Below are 16,275 nucleotides of genomic sequence, written 5' to 3'. Positions count from 1 at the left end.
AGCAAACATAATGAAATAACATTTTTTAAAATTGTATATATAGGCGTTGCATTCGATTTCAGAATAACCACAGTGCACCATGGAAATAACCGGTAAGCAGTCCAGAGAGTTTAATGATGTAGTATCTCAAGACAACCCTCAAAGTATTTGTTGTACACAATCTCTAATAGATAGATTTAATGGTAGCAAACCAACCACAAGGCACTGCTGCCAGGATTCTGTTCAACCTACCCCATGGCCAAAGGCAAATATCAGTACCATCTTGAACCACTCCATAGACTGTAAGTAAACTGTTTCTCAGTTGGGCAAGATGGGATAAGCCTTCACCCCTCACATCTGCAGCTGGTATGATGGGTCAGCTAAAAGCATAGGATGTACAAGTATCCTACTTATGTGAGTTTCTATGGGAAAAAAGCAAATTAGCTCGCCAGTCCTGAAATGAGCCAGACCTCCAGAACAATCTGGCATTGCTATTACATCAGATGAGTATAATGATATACCTTGATGATCCATGAGTCTGCATTATAGTGGAATCGTCTCCTGTTAATGTGCTGACCCACATCAGATGGGGAGCACAGGTAAGTAGTATATGTGTATCATCAGTGCATTAGTACTACTTATAAAGTCCATCTGTCCAAATCTCAGTTATTTCAGGGAAATTTTCATATTATACAGTCCTGCCATCAGTCACTGCTTTGCAAACATCCATGACCATGAGGCCAATGCCAAACTGATTGCCAACATATCCTTAGTATGCTGGCCACTTTCCAGGGAGCAAAAGCAACAGACTCTAAAACATTACTATCTCTCTTATCTGGATGTCCTATGATTTAAGTAAGATCTTTGGACAGCTGCAAAAGTGCGGCTTTCTACTTGAGGCATTTCAGTTTGTTATCCTGTATTACTGTCACAACACTCTCAGTTTGTGGGCCTAGTTCAGAAGGAGCAGTCTATGAAAATGGGTAACTAGGCCAATCCATGCTGTTTTTCCGCATGGTACCTTTCTGTTGGTGTTATTTTCATGGTTGTATGCTGACAGTGGAAAAATTCTGCCACCACAGTTTCCAGGCCAGTACACTAAATTTGAAATAGCCATCTCTAATTTATGACAACAATTCTTTTCAGAAAACATTTAGATGAATTTTCACCAACTAATTCTTCAGTAACCCGACTAACAGCCTTTGCTGAATAAAAGATAACAGCCTTTGCTGAATAAAAGACAAGAAATGATAGAGAGAAGACTGGTGCATAAGCTGCCAATTAAACTGACAACTTGGTCATGAAAGGTGGTCCAAAAAAAAAAAACCCAAAAAAAAACCAACAAAAAAAAATATTGAACTGAGAAGCATGTACTAAAATATCCAGTGTTCCACAGTTAGGAGGCATGAAGATAGTCTGCTCCTTTGCAACGATTCCTTGCTTTAAATTCTTATTAGTTCAAAACAAGAGTCAGAAATTTGGCATCTAACCTTGAAGATCACAAAGGAAACTTCAACCACTAGATTCTGGAATATGAAGTCACTTTGACATGACCGCTGATGAATTTATATCTGTATTGCTTTTATTAGCAGAGACTAGCTATGAATGCCAGTGACTCAAGCTGTTTGTGCTCACTCTGCCTGAATGGGCACAATTTGAGTCAGACTTAATCCTGTCCATGCCGTAATTTCTCTACCGGAAGAACAATGTTGATTTGCAACAGGTTCAAACCAGAGAGCAAGCTGCTTCTACTAATGGAAGCGTGTAAAGAAAGGAGTTTAAACTCAAGTACAACCTTGTGTCTGGAGTTAGACAAATGAAATAAAAATCAAATGAACAAGCAAGAAAGACACAGCAAATGGCAGACAACATAATGCATAAAGCATGGGACAAAGCAATATAAAAAATATATATAAGCTTGCATGTATTTATAAATATAAGCAGTATGAACATACAAAAACAGAACAGTGTTTACTGAATCATCACAACCAATTTACAGGTCACATATAATCTCATGGTGATGCAGACTCATATTTCTTTAATCAGATACCAAGCGACTCTATGACTTACAGAAGAACATTTCTATGACGATTAATGATTGGAATACCAAGACTGAGATTGCCCTGGTTCTGTTTGAAAGGGAAAAAATGAACTGAATCTAATGTTGAAAGGGAAAAATTCTCATTCATTTTATCTTCTACATAGAGGTTAAATTAATTTAAATATGCTTGTTTCTTTCTACCCCCTTTTTCGTATCTATAGGACCATATATTCCATCAAAACTCTGAGCTCAATATTTACGAAATTATGTAAGCTACTGACTTTTCTATTTGTTTTTGCCAAAAATATACTGAAAATTGCTTTCACTGGAAACCTAGTTTACCTCTTCCCTATCAATAGCATTTGTCTGTGTGGTAAGAGGTAGGACAATAAAGAGAATTAGAGTGACTTTTTTTTAAAGCCAGCCAGAATTTTTCCTTTTTCTCCTTTTAAAGTATTTTTATCTTTAATTGTAGAATCAATAAAGTTATTCATAAAATACAAGCTTGTAAAAAAAATAGTTCTTAGGAGACAGTTCTAAGTTTCTTAGATTTTAACATTCATTACAAATATGTTTATCTTCACCAAATGATAGTGGAAGTAATGACTTTACCCTTTAGAAGCCAAAATATTCTGCAGTCTCAAATGCTATTAGTCTTAATTCCTGCAGGCCAACTCAAGTATCACAATGTGGCAAATTTATGGTGAAATTGTCTAGTACTATATAATTTATAAATAAACTGGTAATAATAAACCCTGAAACACACAGATCTGTGAATAATAAATCACTATATCAGGGTATCCCTGACTGATTTTTCTAAACAAAAACGCTTGCATAGTTATACTATATTAGTGTGTTTATGTTTGTGTTCAAAACAAGCTGCTATGAAAGTGCACTTGGTGTGCATCTCCTTTTCATTTGGTGCAAAAGACCTCTGTTTTAGCTACAAAAGAAATATTAATACCACGACCATAGATTTGCAAAGACTCACCACGCTACAGTTACTATTTGCTGAAATGCACTTCTTGTCATCACACCACTGGCATCCATTTGTATTAGCAGTACAGCTTGCACAGTCTGCATATCTATAGCATCTGTCATCTGCAGCAGCTGCAATACAAATGGAAGTCAAAAAGAAACATCACACTGAAGGAGAATATGCTTAGAATACCCTTGTTTAGAATATTTTCTATCACATCTTTTATTTCAACTCTGGCCATTAAAAAGCCTGTAAGTTACTGTAGGAAATCAATTGTACGCACTTAACATTTATTTAACTAAAAGAACACTCACTGGTTTGCAACACACAGACTCATTTAGTACAGTGCACAGGTTAAGAATATCAGTCTCAAACTATCCTTTGCTCATTCCATTAAGAAAGATTTTCTTCAGATGCAGGTTTCTGAACAAAACTATTAGACCACCATGCAAAAACGCAACAGTAAAAGAAGTTAAAAAAAATCTATGATGATCATTAGCAATGTGTATAAATATTTTAACTCTGTCTAATTAATTTATAAACTTAAAAATGATTAGTTACAGTGCCCTGCTCTTTCTCTATGAATAATCTCTGTGGAAGAGGGTCGTTAAATACGTAATACAAATCTTCAGGACTTGGACTAAAATTTATGTTATTTAAAAGTGTGGGACAAAAATGTTTACTTCTGTTAAAAGAGGATAAAAATTGAAAAATCGCAATGATTCAATATAGGAGAATTCCTTCCATCTCGTACGTTGACTCCCCCTTTTAACTGCTATGCAGTTTGGCTTCTTTAGTCCTGGGATAAGTTTAAGAGATCCTCATTGCCAGGTAAGAGTTGCTATCCAAGAACTGCTCTTCTGCAAACCCACTGGAAATTGTGTTTGTGTTTTAATTTTGACTGTCAGCAGTTTCTCACACGATGCTCTTAACCAGCACAACAACTGAGTCAGGTGGCATAAATGAATATATGAACACTTGGCTTTTGACAGAATGTTACTCCCAGAAATTGGACAGATTCAGCAGAAGTGAAGTGGCACAGTCCAATTATTTAAGGTTTTGGCAGACCCACACAACTTTACAACAGGAATTTTATACACCTTGCCTCTTCTACTTTGATATAGGTGTAGTTTGATCCCACTGCAGTAGACCTATTTTAGAAACTACCCTAACTTTTCTGTTTTGCTTCAGCCTGCCTGTGGTTTGTTTTGCCTTTCCCCTCTTTTTTTAAAAAATATCTGATGCTATGATTCAGCTCTTTTTATAAAGAGCTGAAACATTCTAGATTCCAGATCTCTAAATCTTACGAAACTGTACAAGAGCAGTTCTTCAGAAAGCAGATAATATTTTTGTTATGTAATCCACTGTTTTTCCAACTTTGCAACTTTATATCCAGTTCAGAAATAAATCATGAAAAAATAAGTTTGGCGAGCAATTATATACTGTGCTGCATAGAAAGATGCACAGAAAAAATAGCAGATATGTGTAGCAGTGCTGCATATTGTGCTCATGTAAAGTATAAGAACAGCACTTTTACAAGCAATCTATTTGTGGCAAGCCAAAATACTTAGGAATAGGGTGCAACAGTTATTCATAATGACAAATTGCTGTTTCAATCAATACAGATATCACAATGGCAACTAGAATTTCACAAGACAAAGTTTAACTGATTTTGACACACTGCTGCAAAGGGCTTGTTTGTTTCAAGCTTTTCCAGCTGTGAATGTATTGTATTCTCCTATACATATCAAAGAGGAGTATTAGTAATCTCCCTGAGGCAGTGATACTGCCCCTCTCTCTTACTGGTACATACAGACATGACAGTGCTATGCACCTGCAAGGCCAGAAACCATTTACAAAGTCTATCTATGTGACTGATATTATGATTTCTTGGGCCCAGAATAATTTGAAGATTTCTATTTATTTATTTGTTAACATCATAAAACAGGAGAAAATTGAGAAAGAAAATTTAATTAATTTACAGTATTTCAAAGCTCATCCTTTTGTCAGCCCTTCAAACACACTGACCCAAATTCAACCTAAACTCATTCTAGCCCTACAATGAAGTGACTTCTTCTCTTTAAACGCTCTGTTTTCTATCCCCTAGCATCTTAAACTCATGCTTTTTTACATCTACTTCCCTGTACTTAAAATCCAACAAAATTAAGAGTTTAATGATTTTAAAAATCAATTCATTAACCACTGGCACCAGATATTCCCAGAAAAGAACTGACTTAATAGTCCAATCACTGGTTCTACCTGTTTTTGTCTTCTCATTCCTACATTGCATTGCAGCACTAAGACTGTAAGATTAGAATATACTGTAAATATATTAGTACACGATAATTTACACACCTGCCTTTTTAGGACACTTTGCTCTGAGGATGTTATTAGCATGTCCAGATTCCCAGGATTCACAGTGTTTCTTGTTCCACAGACATCTTATCCCTGGACGAGCATTTTTACATAGTTCTTCATCTCTGAACGCTTCGCAGTTTGGAGGCTTGTACACAAGGATGTCATTCAAAAGAACACTTGAAAACCCCCCAAATATGTACATGGACCTATTGGGAAAAAGCAAGTAAATATAGCTGTTATTGTGGCTATAAATAAACTTTCATGATTTCTTTAGCTGTCTTCATATACAATAAAACGTGTGTGGGGGTGGTTATATATATATTTATATTTAAACACACACACATATATATATACAGATAATATTATAACAACATCCTTCAGCTTTCTCTGATCATGACTCTGAGTGGTCCATTTTTTTTAGCACGCTCCTCCATGGTGAAGTTTAATAAAAACTACACTATATGTATTGTAGAGTGAAACACAGAAAACATCTGAAAGGAAGAAAAAAAGGCTATGCAGGAAACAATACTCATTTTTGCAATTAGGTAACGAGAACACATACAGCACAAGTAAATGGACTGCAGTAAAAACATTTTTCTTCAAGAAGATTCCTGAAACAGGCAACAACAATTGGCAAACGGATATTTTTTGCCGACATCAAAAACAGAAGACTAGACTAAAGACCTTGCCCTTATCCTCGCTCTTCTCATTCACAATCAAGAACAGCACCAGTTAAAAGATGTTAAGAAAGAACTTGTTTATCTGTTGCATCATATATTCTTAAAATAGAATTAATACTACAGTGACCAATAGAAAAACCTTTGGAGAGTATCTCATATTATATATTTTGTACATAGATGCCTACTAATAATACAGTGAGTCCTGAAAAAACACATACGTATTTTCACCTTGCATCTAATTCATTGAAAATGACAGTTCTTGAAGCATCAAACGTAGCTTAAATGTCTTAAGACAACACAAATTAGAATTTGTCAAAAACTAGTAGCTGCTGGATCCTTTCATTCTAAGCAATTTTCCCTTAATGCAGTAATCTATTCGTTGATGAATTTTAAGCACTCTGTGTAAACAGTTGCAACTTATTGCCAATGTTTTTGTTAACATCTGTTATTTGTAGTATTACATACCATCTCCATTACTTTTGACTTATACAATATTCATATATAGAAGACGTAGGTGCCTGCATATATTTAAATACTGAGTATATAAAGATGATTAATAACGTCGAAGAGAAGTGTTCAGTAATACACATTAAGGCACAATCATTTATAGTACCATAAATGTCATATATTAGGCCATTTGGCAGCCAGTAAAACCCACACAAGGCAACAGCAGAAATGTTTTTAAATTTGATTTCAGTTTTCTACATCTTTTACATGAAAAAGATTATGTTTGCTATGCAATTTTATCTTTTGGTGGTTGAGGTGGGTGAAGCAGAGAGTTCAGCCATCAAATCCAGCAAACTCCATATCCACTCTATCTCCTGCTTCTAGATTAAGTATTACTGAGCTCTTCTACTCATAGCAAGTTTTATGAAAGTATGATACATTTTACAGAGGATAAGCAATATACTTAATTTAATCTGAGGCTGGAAGGCTTTTTTTCCTGCAAGCTGTTGATAATAATTATCTTCAAAATCTTACTTTTCTCCATTATATAAATTTCAGTTAGATGTTTTTAATTTTATGATTGTAGAAGAACAATGAATCATATGTTATAAAAAGATTTTGCCCATTATATGAAAGCAAGGAGCATAGAATTTCAAATTTACTGTAGGTCACAACAGCGAGGAAAAATACTCTAGTAGGTTCATATAAAAGAAACCTCTGAACACGTTTCAAAGCATATCACATTGATGATTAGCTGTATTGACGATTTAAGATCTGTAAAGCTACTGCTGACCACTATTTTTCATGTTAATAAATTACATCAGTTGTATGTCATTAAGCCACACTTCATGGAGGTATAATTGTTGCCACAGTTTTTTTGATTCAGAAAAATGGTCAGGAAAATTTAAAATATGCTTCATTTACCCATTACTGACAACAGCAGTGTGGCCAAATCTGTTGACATCTCGATGCAGATTAGGTTTTGGTAAAATCTTCCATTCATCGCATGCTGAAAAACAAAAGGAAAGCATATGATATCACGCAATAAAATTTCAAGAGATTTTAGCAAATATATGCAAAATATATTTTAACAAAATGTATTTTTCAGTCTTCTGTACTTTAGGTATCCTGGATAATTCTGTGCCAAACTTAATTGCCTATTTACCTCATTTCTAAGACACTTACAGATATACTGTGTACCACAGACCAACGCAGGTAACTGCTGTTATCTCCATTGTGAAGACTAACCATCTATTCCTCAACTTCCTTAAATGTTCTTACATGCTTCCATCATCTATTTGCCCCACCAGTTCTGAAAAACAATTTTTGATTCTGACATAATTTAAATCATTCTTATTATTAGCTTCTAGATGTTTACTAAGTTGCTCTGCAAAATTTTTCCAACCTTAGGATCTGACAGACTTTTTTTTTTTCCTCTTTTCATTTGGTCACACTTTCCCATCTTTAAGGATGGTTTTTTCTACTCCTAATAACCTGCTTCACTCTGCTGTCAAAATATGCTGTTTGTTTGGGCTTCTTAGGATCCTTCTAGAGTCTTTATCTGTGATATACATTTACCAATGTAGATCACATTATCAGTGATACACGCACTACCGAGTCTTCAGTGCAAAGTCTTTAAACAGACTCCATAACGTGATTTGATAATTTTTGGTACTTCTTTTGATTTCTTTTCAATTAGGCTCCAAATTTTAATGTAGATCCCCTTACATGTCACTGATGGATTTTCTGAAGAAAGAATCAGTATGCATACAGATTCTTCTACATTCCTGGAAACAAGTTGCAGGACTTGAGCACACTGTAGTCACTAGCAGTGGATGACTAACAAACAGCTGTATTTTGCATTGCTCAGGACTAAATCAGTCATTGCTCCTTTTAGATGGGTTTGCTGAGTAGGTGTTCCAAGAAGCTCTTACTTACGATCACTAAAAGCTTAGGCTCTATGTCATGTACTACCACAACATTTATCCGGTCTAGAGGACACTAGCAGAAGCATCCCGTTATTACACTCTTCTCTGCCTTCACAACCTTTTTCAGCTCCCATGACAACCACTGCCATCATCCTCATCCAGTGATCAGTAACATGATCCTAACATTACACACTCTCAAATTAGCCACAGAATTTCAGTTCAAATGTATTTCATGGTACATCTGTGACAGTACATTTATCTTCATAACTGTCTTAAGATAAACATCTCCTTCAGCAGTGCCAGCCACCTCATTATCTTATTTTTGATACCTTGATACCACCAGTTAGCTTCCTTTCACTAAGTTTTTGAGATGAAGGCTATATCAGTATCTTCATTTCAAATTAAGCATTCCAGCATCTCTCTTTCAGTAATTCTGTATGAGCATTTACACATGCGATTTTGGTCTGGTTGCATTTTTCTGTCTTACTTAACTAGGATTTTAGTTCTTAAGAACTATTAGTCCTTTCTCCACTATTTCCTACTTGAACTTTATTGATTTGAAATAATCAAATCTCACAGTAGCAGAGCTAGGGAGCAATCAATGAAACCTCTAGGAGATCACTTTAAAACAGATAAAAGAAAATATTTTTCCACAGAGCAGCAGTGTATTTTTGGAATTTGTTGTCATAAGAGGTTTTAGAGACAGAGGATCAGAAAGTCCAAAATAATTAGATAAATTCATGGATTATAGGTGAATAAACAGTTACTAAAGCCAAAGATACACTTTCTAACACCTCTAATCCCCCAGTGAATGTGGATGTTGGGTGAACATCAGTGGAACAGGCCTTGGACAGTGGTCAGGCTCTTGTGCTTTTCCCGTGTCGCTCACCAGGTTGCCTTGTGAAGTCTGCCACCTTTTCCTCCATTAAACAAGCTGCCCACAATTTCCTCATTTGTATCCCAAGCCCTCATATGGCTGCTGATTTAGATTCATACTTTTGACAGTCATACCTTAACAAATCTCACTGGAAAACCTGGTACAAGAAACCCAGCACACAGGAACAGTATCTTTTTTATTGGCATTTACTTCTAGGTCTAGAAAGCATAATGGATGTCTCACACACGCACACACACATACAGATATTTCCAGAAATGAAGCATATCCTACATATTGGTGAAAGTGCAGTGAAAGAAGATGACATTTTATTTTCGTAGCATTTGCAGGAAATTGGAGAATTGGTTGTTGAGTGATTACTGGGCTGCATAATTTCAAGGAGCTGCATCAACAGAACTATTTCCTGAATCAAAACAAAACTTCTGTGTATGTTTTAACAATATTTATATATAAATTGATTTATGCAAAACTAACAAAACAAACTATATACATTTTAGTTAAAAATAGCCTCACATTTCAAATAAACTGTCGTATGAGGAAGGGGGTTATAGTTATTTTCTCATTTAAGACAATCCTGCTATACACACAAAGATAGGGATTAAAGCCTGTGTTAAAAGGGGGTTAAAGGGAGGGAGATCTCTCCTCTCCAATTTAATCCAAATTAAAGGGTTATAAATGAGATTTTTCTTTCCTTTTTTAGGTCTTTTATAATTACACTGTCCTTCTGGATATTCTGAATGAACACTTACTTGCATTTTACCGCAACATGGTAAACATGGTAACCGTAACATAGCTTAGAACAACAAAAATGGATATTAAGAAATCCAAGAGGGACAAATTGTACTCAAGGCTGCTGTTATACAAAGCTTAAGTCAACCTAACCTCTGGCTGCTCTGATCTGCTCTTGTTCCCACTGTCAGAACAGCTCATCTCCTCAGTTGCTGGTGTTCTGGCACTTTCAATATAGAAAATTATTCACCGCGGCTTTTTGTCCGGTTAGTTGCCTGTTAACATAGCACACTGACACAGTACAAGGTCAGAAAAGGGTGGACTCAGCACATGAGAAGGGGCAGGATACCATAGCTAGGGGCAAAAATGCAGGAAAAAGCAGCTAGATTAACTTCGGCTTACAGAGAACTACAACCTGAGCCCACAAACAAAAGTCAACAGAGTGAGACCGTGGCTGTGACAGATAAATCAATTACATCTGTTTCTAAATAGGGCAAATATACTAAAAGGACATTATTACCAGAGTAACACAGATGGTCTAAAAGGCTATAATTTCAACATCAGATGGCAACTCAGAATGAATTTACTATTTTGAAGAAAAAGAAAATATAGTAAGTTTTTGTTGACTGCCTTATAGGACCAATGCATTCCCAAATCCATCCTCTTTCTCAACTTTCTTCTTCTGTCACTATCACTGTTAATATTATCATAACATTAGTATATTACTAATACACTGCATCTCTAGAAACACCACAAGTGTTCCTTATTGATTTTCTCTACTCAAATAGAATGACGAAAGTATGTATATGCTAGAGAGAGATGCTATTCTTGAAACAATTTCAACAGAAGCAATCACAATTTATTACTTGCGGTCACGAGTTTCAGATGAAGGTGGGAATAATATTGCATATAAAACTCAGGTATTCCCCATATCCCAGTGTAACAGTGGTGTAACAGTGTATCACTGTCATTTGATGTCTTTGTGGTATTCGAATTACGCAAAAACTTCAGACTAAGAAAAATATTATGTATTGAAAAATAAGTGATGAATAATCATGAATTCAGTCTTTCCATTTAAAAGCTCTAGAAAGCCACATTTTAACACTACAGCTGATGAGCAAAATCTTTCTGTTACACTGTAAAATCAAGTTCCTGCTGCTGTAGGTCACTATATGTTCACAGAAGCAGCATGGTTGAGACCTTATATCTTTGATAGTAATTGAAACAATTTAAAAACACAAACACTAAATTTTCATCCGATCTAGGAAGAACTACATATTATTTTTGGTATTTGTACAAATACCTAAACAAATATATACAGTGTTTCCTGTATTTAGTGTTTGAAAAACAAAGTTGGATTTAACACTGAAGGAAAGCCACAAACCCATAATAAAGGCTCGTTTTAAGATAAGAAACCCCTGAGAGCTGGAGATATAATAATTCCTAGCTTGCTGATGATATTTGTCAAACTGGCAAGTCTTTTCAATAGAGTACAAGAGGAAAAGGAGAAGGGATGAATGTTACCAATAGCCTGTTACTTCTTCTTAGCTTTCTCAATGACTACTGAACACTGAATAGAGAATTACACAAAGAAAGAAAACACTTTTGCCAAGCTTTAAACTCCTGATCAGAGTTTCTCTGTACAGATTAGTTAATGTGAAATGCAGATAGTTAACCATTTTTTTTTTCTCTGCTTGGTAAAGAATCAAATAGAGTTCATTCATATAAGTCATCTTGAAACTTCTTCTGATCATGGCAAGGTAGCTAAATTTTTAGACTTATTGAACAAATCCAAGAAGAAAGTCACAAACAATAAGTGTGGCATGATTTTCAACACTGTTTATCAATATAACAGCCTTTTGTGTGTTATCTTTGTTGTATTAAGTCTAATTAAGGTGGTAAGCACCATGGCATAAAGAACAAAATACCTTCCTCTGTTTGCAAAATGTCATGCACTTTTGTGGTATTATATAGCTAGGAAGTGGTAGACACAGTATTGGTTATATTTCCCATTGTCTCCATATGTAAACTGGTATAATATACTGCACACACAAGTATACTTTTTCTAACAGAAACAGTTATTAAGCAGATAAAGCAGTGATATTATTCATTTCAAACTGACTAGCACAATTTGTAGTGACTGAAAAGTACAAGGAGGGATACAGGGGCTTTTCTTCCTATTAGTAAGACTTCACCTTCCAGAACAAATTCTATCACATATCATTATAGGAAAAAGATTCATATTCCTCCCTAGTGTGGACAAAAATGCTACAGTACGATATCAAAGTGCTCTGAGACCAAATTCGCCACCCATACAAATTACTTACATGATGATGCACACCTGAAAAATGCACCAGATTTAAGACGATCCAGCTGATACTGGCAGAGAAAAACTTTGCACTGCAGAGTGGACTCCAGGGTACACATTCTGAGAGGACAGGCTTCCTTAGCACCCTATACCTTGCCCCGTCTCATCTACTCTTGTGGCAACATTGGATTACTGGTATCAGAGAAGACAACCAAGGCATTTTAAAGAAAAGCTCTCACACTGCAACAGGAAGAATTGTACATAGGTTCAACTAGGAAGGGAATCCAGGCTGCCTACTAGGTAGGCATGGACATAGAGGATGAGTGCCTGAGATTTCACTGGGGACCCGTCAGGCTCCATCACTCAGATCACTAAAAATACAACCAGTTACATCAGTACAAAGGCGCTACACTAGTGTATACAGGAAAGCAAGAGGAGTATGTTATACCAGCACAATATATTCATGCAATGCTAGGATGTATCGCAGTATGATTTTATAGAAAAAATGACCACATTTCCAATCAACTCCGTCACATCAGTAAAATACTCAAATATAGATTTGCTCTAAAATATTAAATTAAGTTGAGATTTACCAAAACTTGACTGAAGCTGTAACAGGGAAAATATGGCACCATAGCTCTGTCTTGTTAGTCTTGTAAGTCTCTCTATAAGTAACTTGTGCTTTTCAGAGATACAGTTGAACTCACCATTAAAAACATTTCTAGATGCAGAGAACAGCATAAAGTTTGCACTTACCATTCACATTTGATTTTGAACAGTGTATTACTTAAACGTTATGCCAAAACTGCAGCAGATGCAACTTCACAAAGTTATGTTAAATTCACATCTAAACTAAGTCAATAAAGCAGTTCCAAAAGTTATACCAGCTGAGCATCCAAATACCGCCAACTGAAATTTTGATTTATGAAAACCTGAGACACATACATCCAGCAGCTGTGTTTAAATATGATTATTCATCTGTTTTCTTCATCTGATTTATTAAATGTATTAAGAATATCTCTAGTTCAATTACTGTTTACAAATAAAAAGACTGTGGATTGACCCTGGAAAGCTTGACACTTTCACTTCCGAAACTACAAAATTTTGTAGAAAAAAAATTTGTAATGTTTTTAGGAAAACATTAAAACAACCGAAATATTCCCTTTGCAGAAAACACCATAAGAACTGAGAAGAAAAACTATAAGCATTGAATAGAAGAGCAGCTGAGTTAAATCTCTTCTTCCCTCTTCCACCCTGCAATCCCCAATACTGCATTCCAGACCGAACAAAGGCACCACGTCCACTCGGAACTCGCAGACGGAACTCTCTCCTGAAAAGATGTACTGACATTATTTCTTTTAAAGAACTGAAAAGGTTCACACTTTCAAAATACAATAAGGGAAAAGACCTATTTTATATAATTTTATAGCAGTTAGTGTAATGACTACGAGAAACAGGTTCATTTCCTACCTACAGCTTTCATCTCCAAGTAAAGTGCCCTAAATGTTCAAGGTAGGTAACTCTTCACTACTCCAAGTTAATGCTGTTCCATTGAAAAGAAGAGGGGAAAAAAAGTCAGAAGAAAGAAGCAGAAGGACGCATCATTCTCTAGCCTAGCAGTTAGTAGGACAGTCACCAAAAAAAAAAAGGTGATCAAGCTTACATAGGTTGCTTCAACAATTGTATCTGTATTTTATTCATTGGCAGGCTGGTCTTAATGATAACCAAATCCCTTGACCACACTTGGAGCTATGCTTTAGGAAAAGATATGAGAAACTACATATTCCATGTTTATATTATCAAAAAATTTTGAAGTATAGATTTTAAATACCAATTTATTGATTCTGCTCAATCATATTCTGCCTGTAAGATCAACAGTGCAAGTTTATGTATTGTGTGGAATCCAATCCCAGATAACAATTATATACTTTTTTTATATATCGCCTATAAGTACTTAGTTTAGAAAATAAATGTTAGACAACTGTTAAGGACTATAATACAACATTTATTTTCAGTATAGGAAATGCAACAGATGAACTGCATATTTACAACTTGTTAATATCAAATGAAGTGAATAGGGTGTTTAAAGGTCCTTACCAACAATTTTAATTTCTGCGTGCAAGTAGAGCTAAATACTCCACAAACTATCCAGGACTAAAATCTTTTGCAACTATTTTAAAATATTCCATTATGCGATGAATACACTGAAAAATAAGGCTTATAATTTCACTCTACCAAATCTTTCTTTTCAGGTCTATCAATGTTTCAACTTTATTCTATTTCCAGCTTTAATGAAAAGGTTTTCCTTTTTCTAGATACCTCTATGGTGTGTTACCCAATGAAGGGCACAAATATTTTTCTCATATCAAGAAATCATAAGAAATCTGTAATATAATTTTCTTCTCTCCTTCTACTAGAGCCTGAAGGAACTTATAAGTTAACTTGATTAAATATTTTTACTTTTATAATCAACCTCACGCTGCCGTATTGGATCCATTATTCTCTCAGGAATATGGAACTCTATCATTAGTCTCCAAAAAAACAGAACTCCTCTTAAAGCAGAATACATTTCCTGTGTATTTATCTTTCTTGTCCCTCTTTTTTCCTAACACTCATGATTTATACAGTCTAGTGCTAAGGAGTAGCAAGAATCCCTTCCTGTTCTTATACATGAATCTCATTTTTAGATGACAGAGACTGAAATATAGCAACAGCAGTAGCAGAGAAAGGAAAACTGGGCTTATAACCCCTATAAAGTGTTTAAACACTTCCATAACGAAGCATGGGCCATAAAGAATGAATACTCATTGGAAGAGGATATTTTTTGCTTGTGTTGAGCTTTCAAGCCTGTTCATGTAACCAAATATATGAAAGACAATTCTACTTAGAAGTATACATAAAGGAGCAGACAGAGAGGTAAGTTTTGCTCAGTTGTTTCTAAACAATTACTTTGCCAGATTTTGAGGAATGATAAAGCATAATGAAGCAAGGTTATCACAAATGTCGTAAGTATCTTCTACTACCAAATTATATTTCTTCCTGATAAAATTTTTGTCAGGCTTTTGTCTCATTGAAGTTATAAGAATTTTTGTAAGAAGTAGTTAAAAATACTTTGGTTAAAACAGAAAATTTTGTTTGGAAAGTGCAGTACAGACACATACTTTACTTCTGTTTGGTTCTGTATTTTAGGACCCTGATAAAACTAAACACCATAAACAAAACACCATGAAAGTTTGGTACAAGTAGAAAACTTACGTTCTAGTTCATTCGACACTGAATAAATATTTTTATTTGTTCAGATAACAAAAATCTCCTTACTCTCAACAAAACGCAAAGCCAAACCTGTCTGAAACAGCACCTACAAAACTCTATATACACAAGTCTCCAAGCAATATTAAAAAAACAACAACCTCAAGCTTTACTATTAAATGATGTAATTAGTGCTTTATATTATTCTGGTTTTGCTCTTCTAATACTACAATGATAAAGAGCTAATTGCTAGTAGTGACTGCACCAGAACATTTATGGCTTAAGTGCTCAGGAACCCCAAAAATCTAATCCCTCACAGCCTCTGTTTTATATTTTCTGTGTGGTAGCACATTGATAATCCATTTGTAATTCTAAAAGGAGAGAGAACTGGAAAAATAAGTATTTTTTGTATTAAATCGATTTTAGAGACACATTTAAATTTGCTAGTTTTGTTGATGGCAAAGACTAGATTTAAAGCATCTTATTTTACAAAGCAATTATTTATAAATGAACCGTTCATTTTCTTATTAAATACAAGCAATATGTTTGATTATAAGTGAAACTAAAGTTAGTCTTAGGAGTTGATCTTAACTTTTTTTTTTCTCCCAGACAGGAAAAAAGTTTTTAATATTCATTTAAATAGCATGGAAGGACCTCTGTACTTTACAGTGAATATTGTCTT

General features: G+C 34.9%; 1 protein-coding gene across 5 annotated transcripts in view; it reads right to left on the bottom strand.

The window, feature by feature from the left end:
- ATRNL1 (attractin like 1) overlaps positions 1 to 16,275 on the bottom strand; it is a 567,608-nt gene that overhangs the window by 447,012 nt on the left and 104,321 nt on the right. For all 5 annotated transcript variants that reach the window (XM_026096163.2, XM_026096166.2, XM_064514272.1 and 2 more), the window contains exons 12-14: positions 7,409 to 7,493; positions 5,355 to 5,563; positions 3,012 to 3,130 (exon numbers count right to left, since the gene is read on the bottom strand). In XM_026096163.2, coding sequence (XP_025951948.1) covers positions 3,012 to 3,130; positions 5,355 to 5,563; positions 7,409 to 7,493 — 413 coding nt within the window. The remainder of the gene's footprint in view (positions 1 to 3,011; positions 3,131 to 5,354; positions 5,564 to 7,408; positions 7,494 to 16,275) is intronic.

Source organism: Dromaius novaehollandiae, chromosome 6 (genome assembly GCF_036370855.1).
Source record: "Dromaius novaehollandiae isolate bDroNov1 chromosome 6, bDroNov1.hap1, whole genome shotgun sequence".
NCBI lineage: Eukaryota > Metazoa > Chordata > Aves > Casuariiformes > Dromaiidae > Dromaius > Dromaius novaehollandiae.
This window is presented reverse-complemented; position numbering and strand designations above follow the sequence as displayed.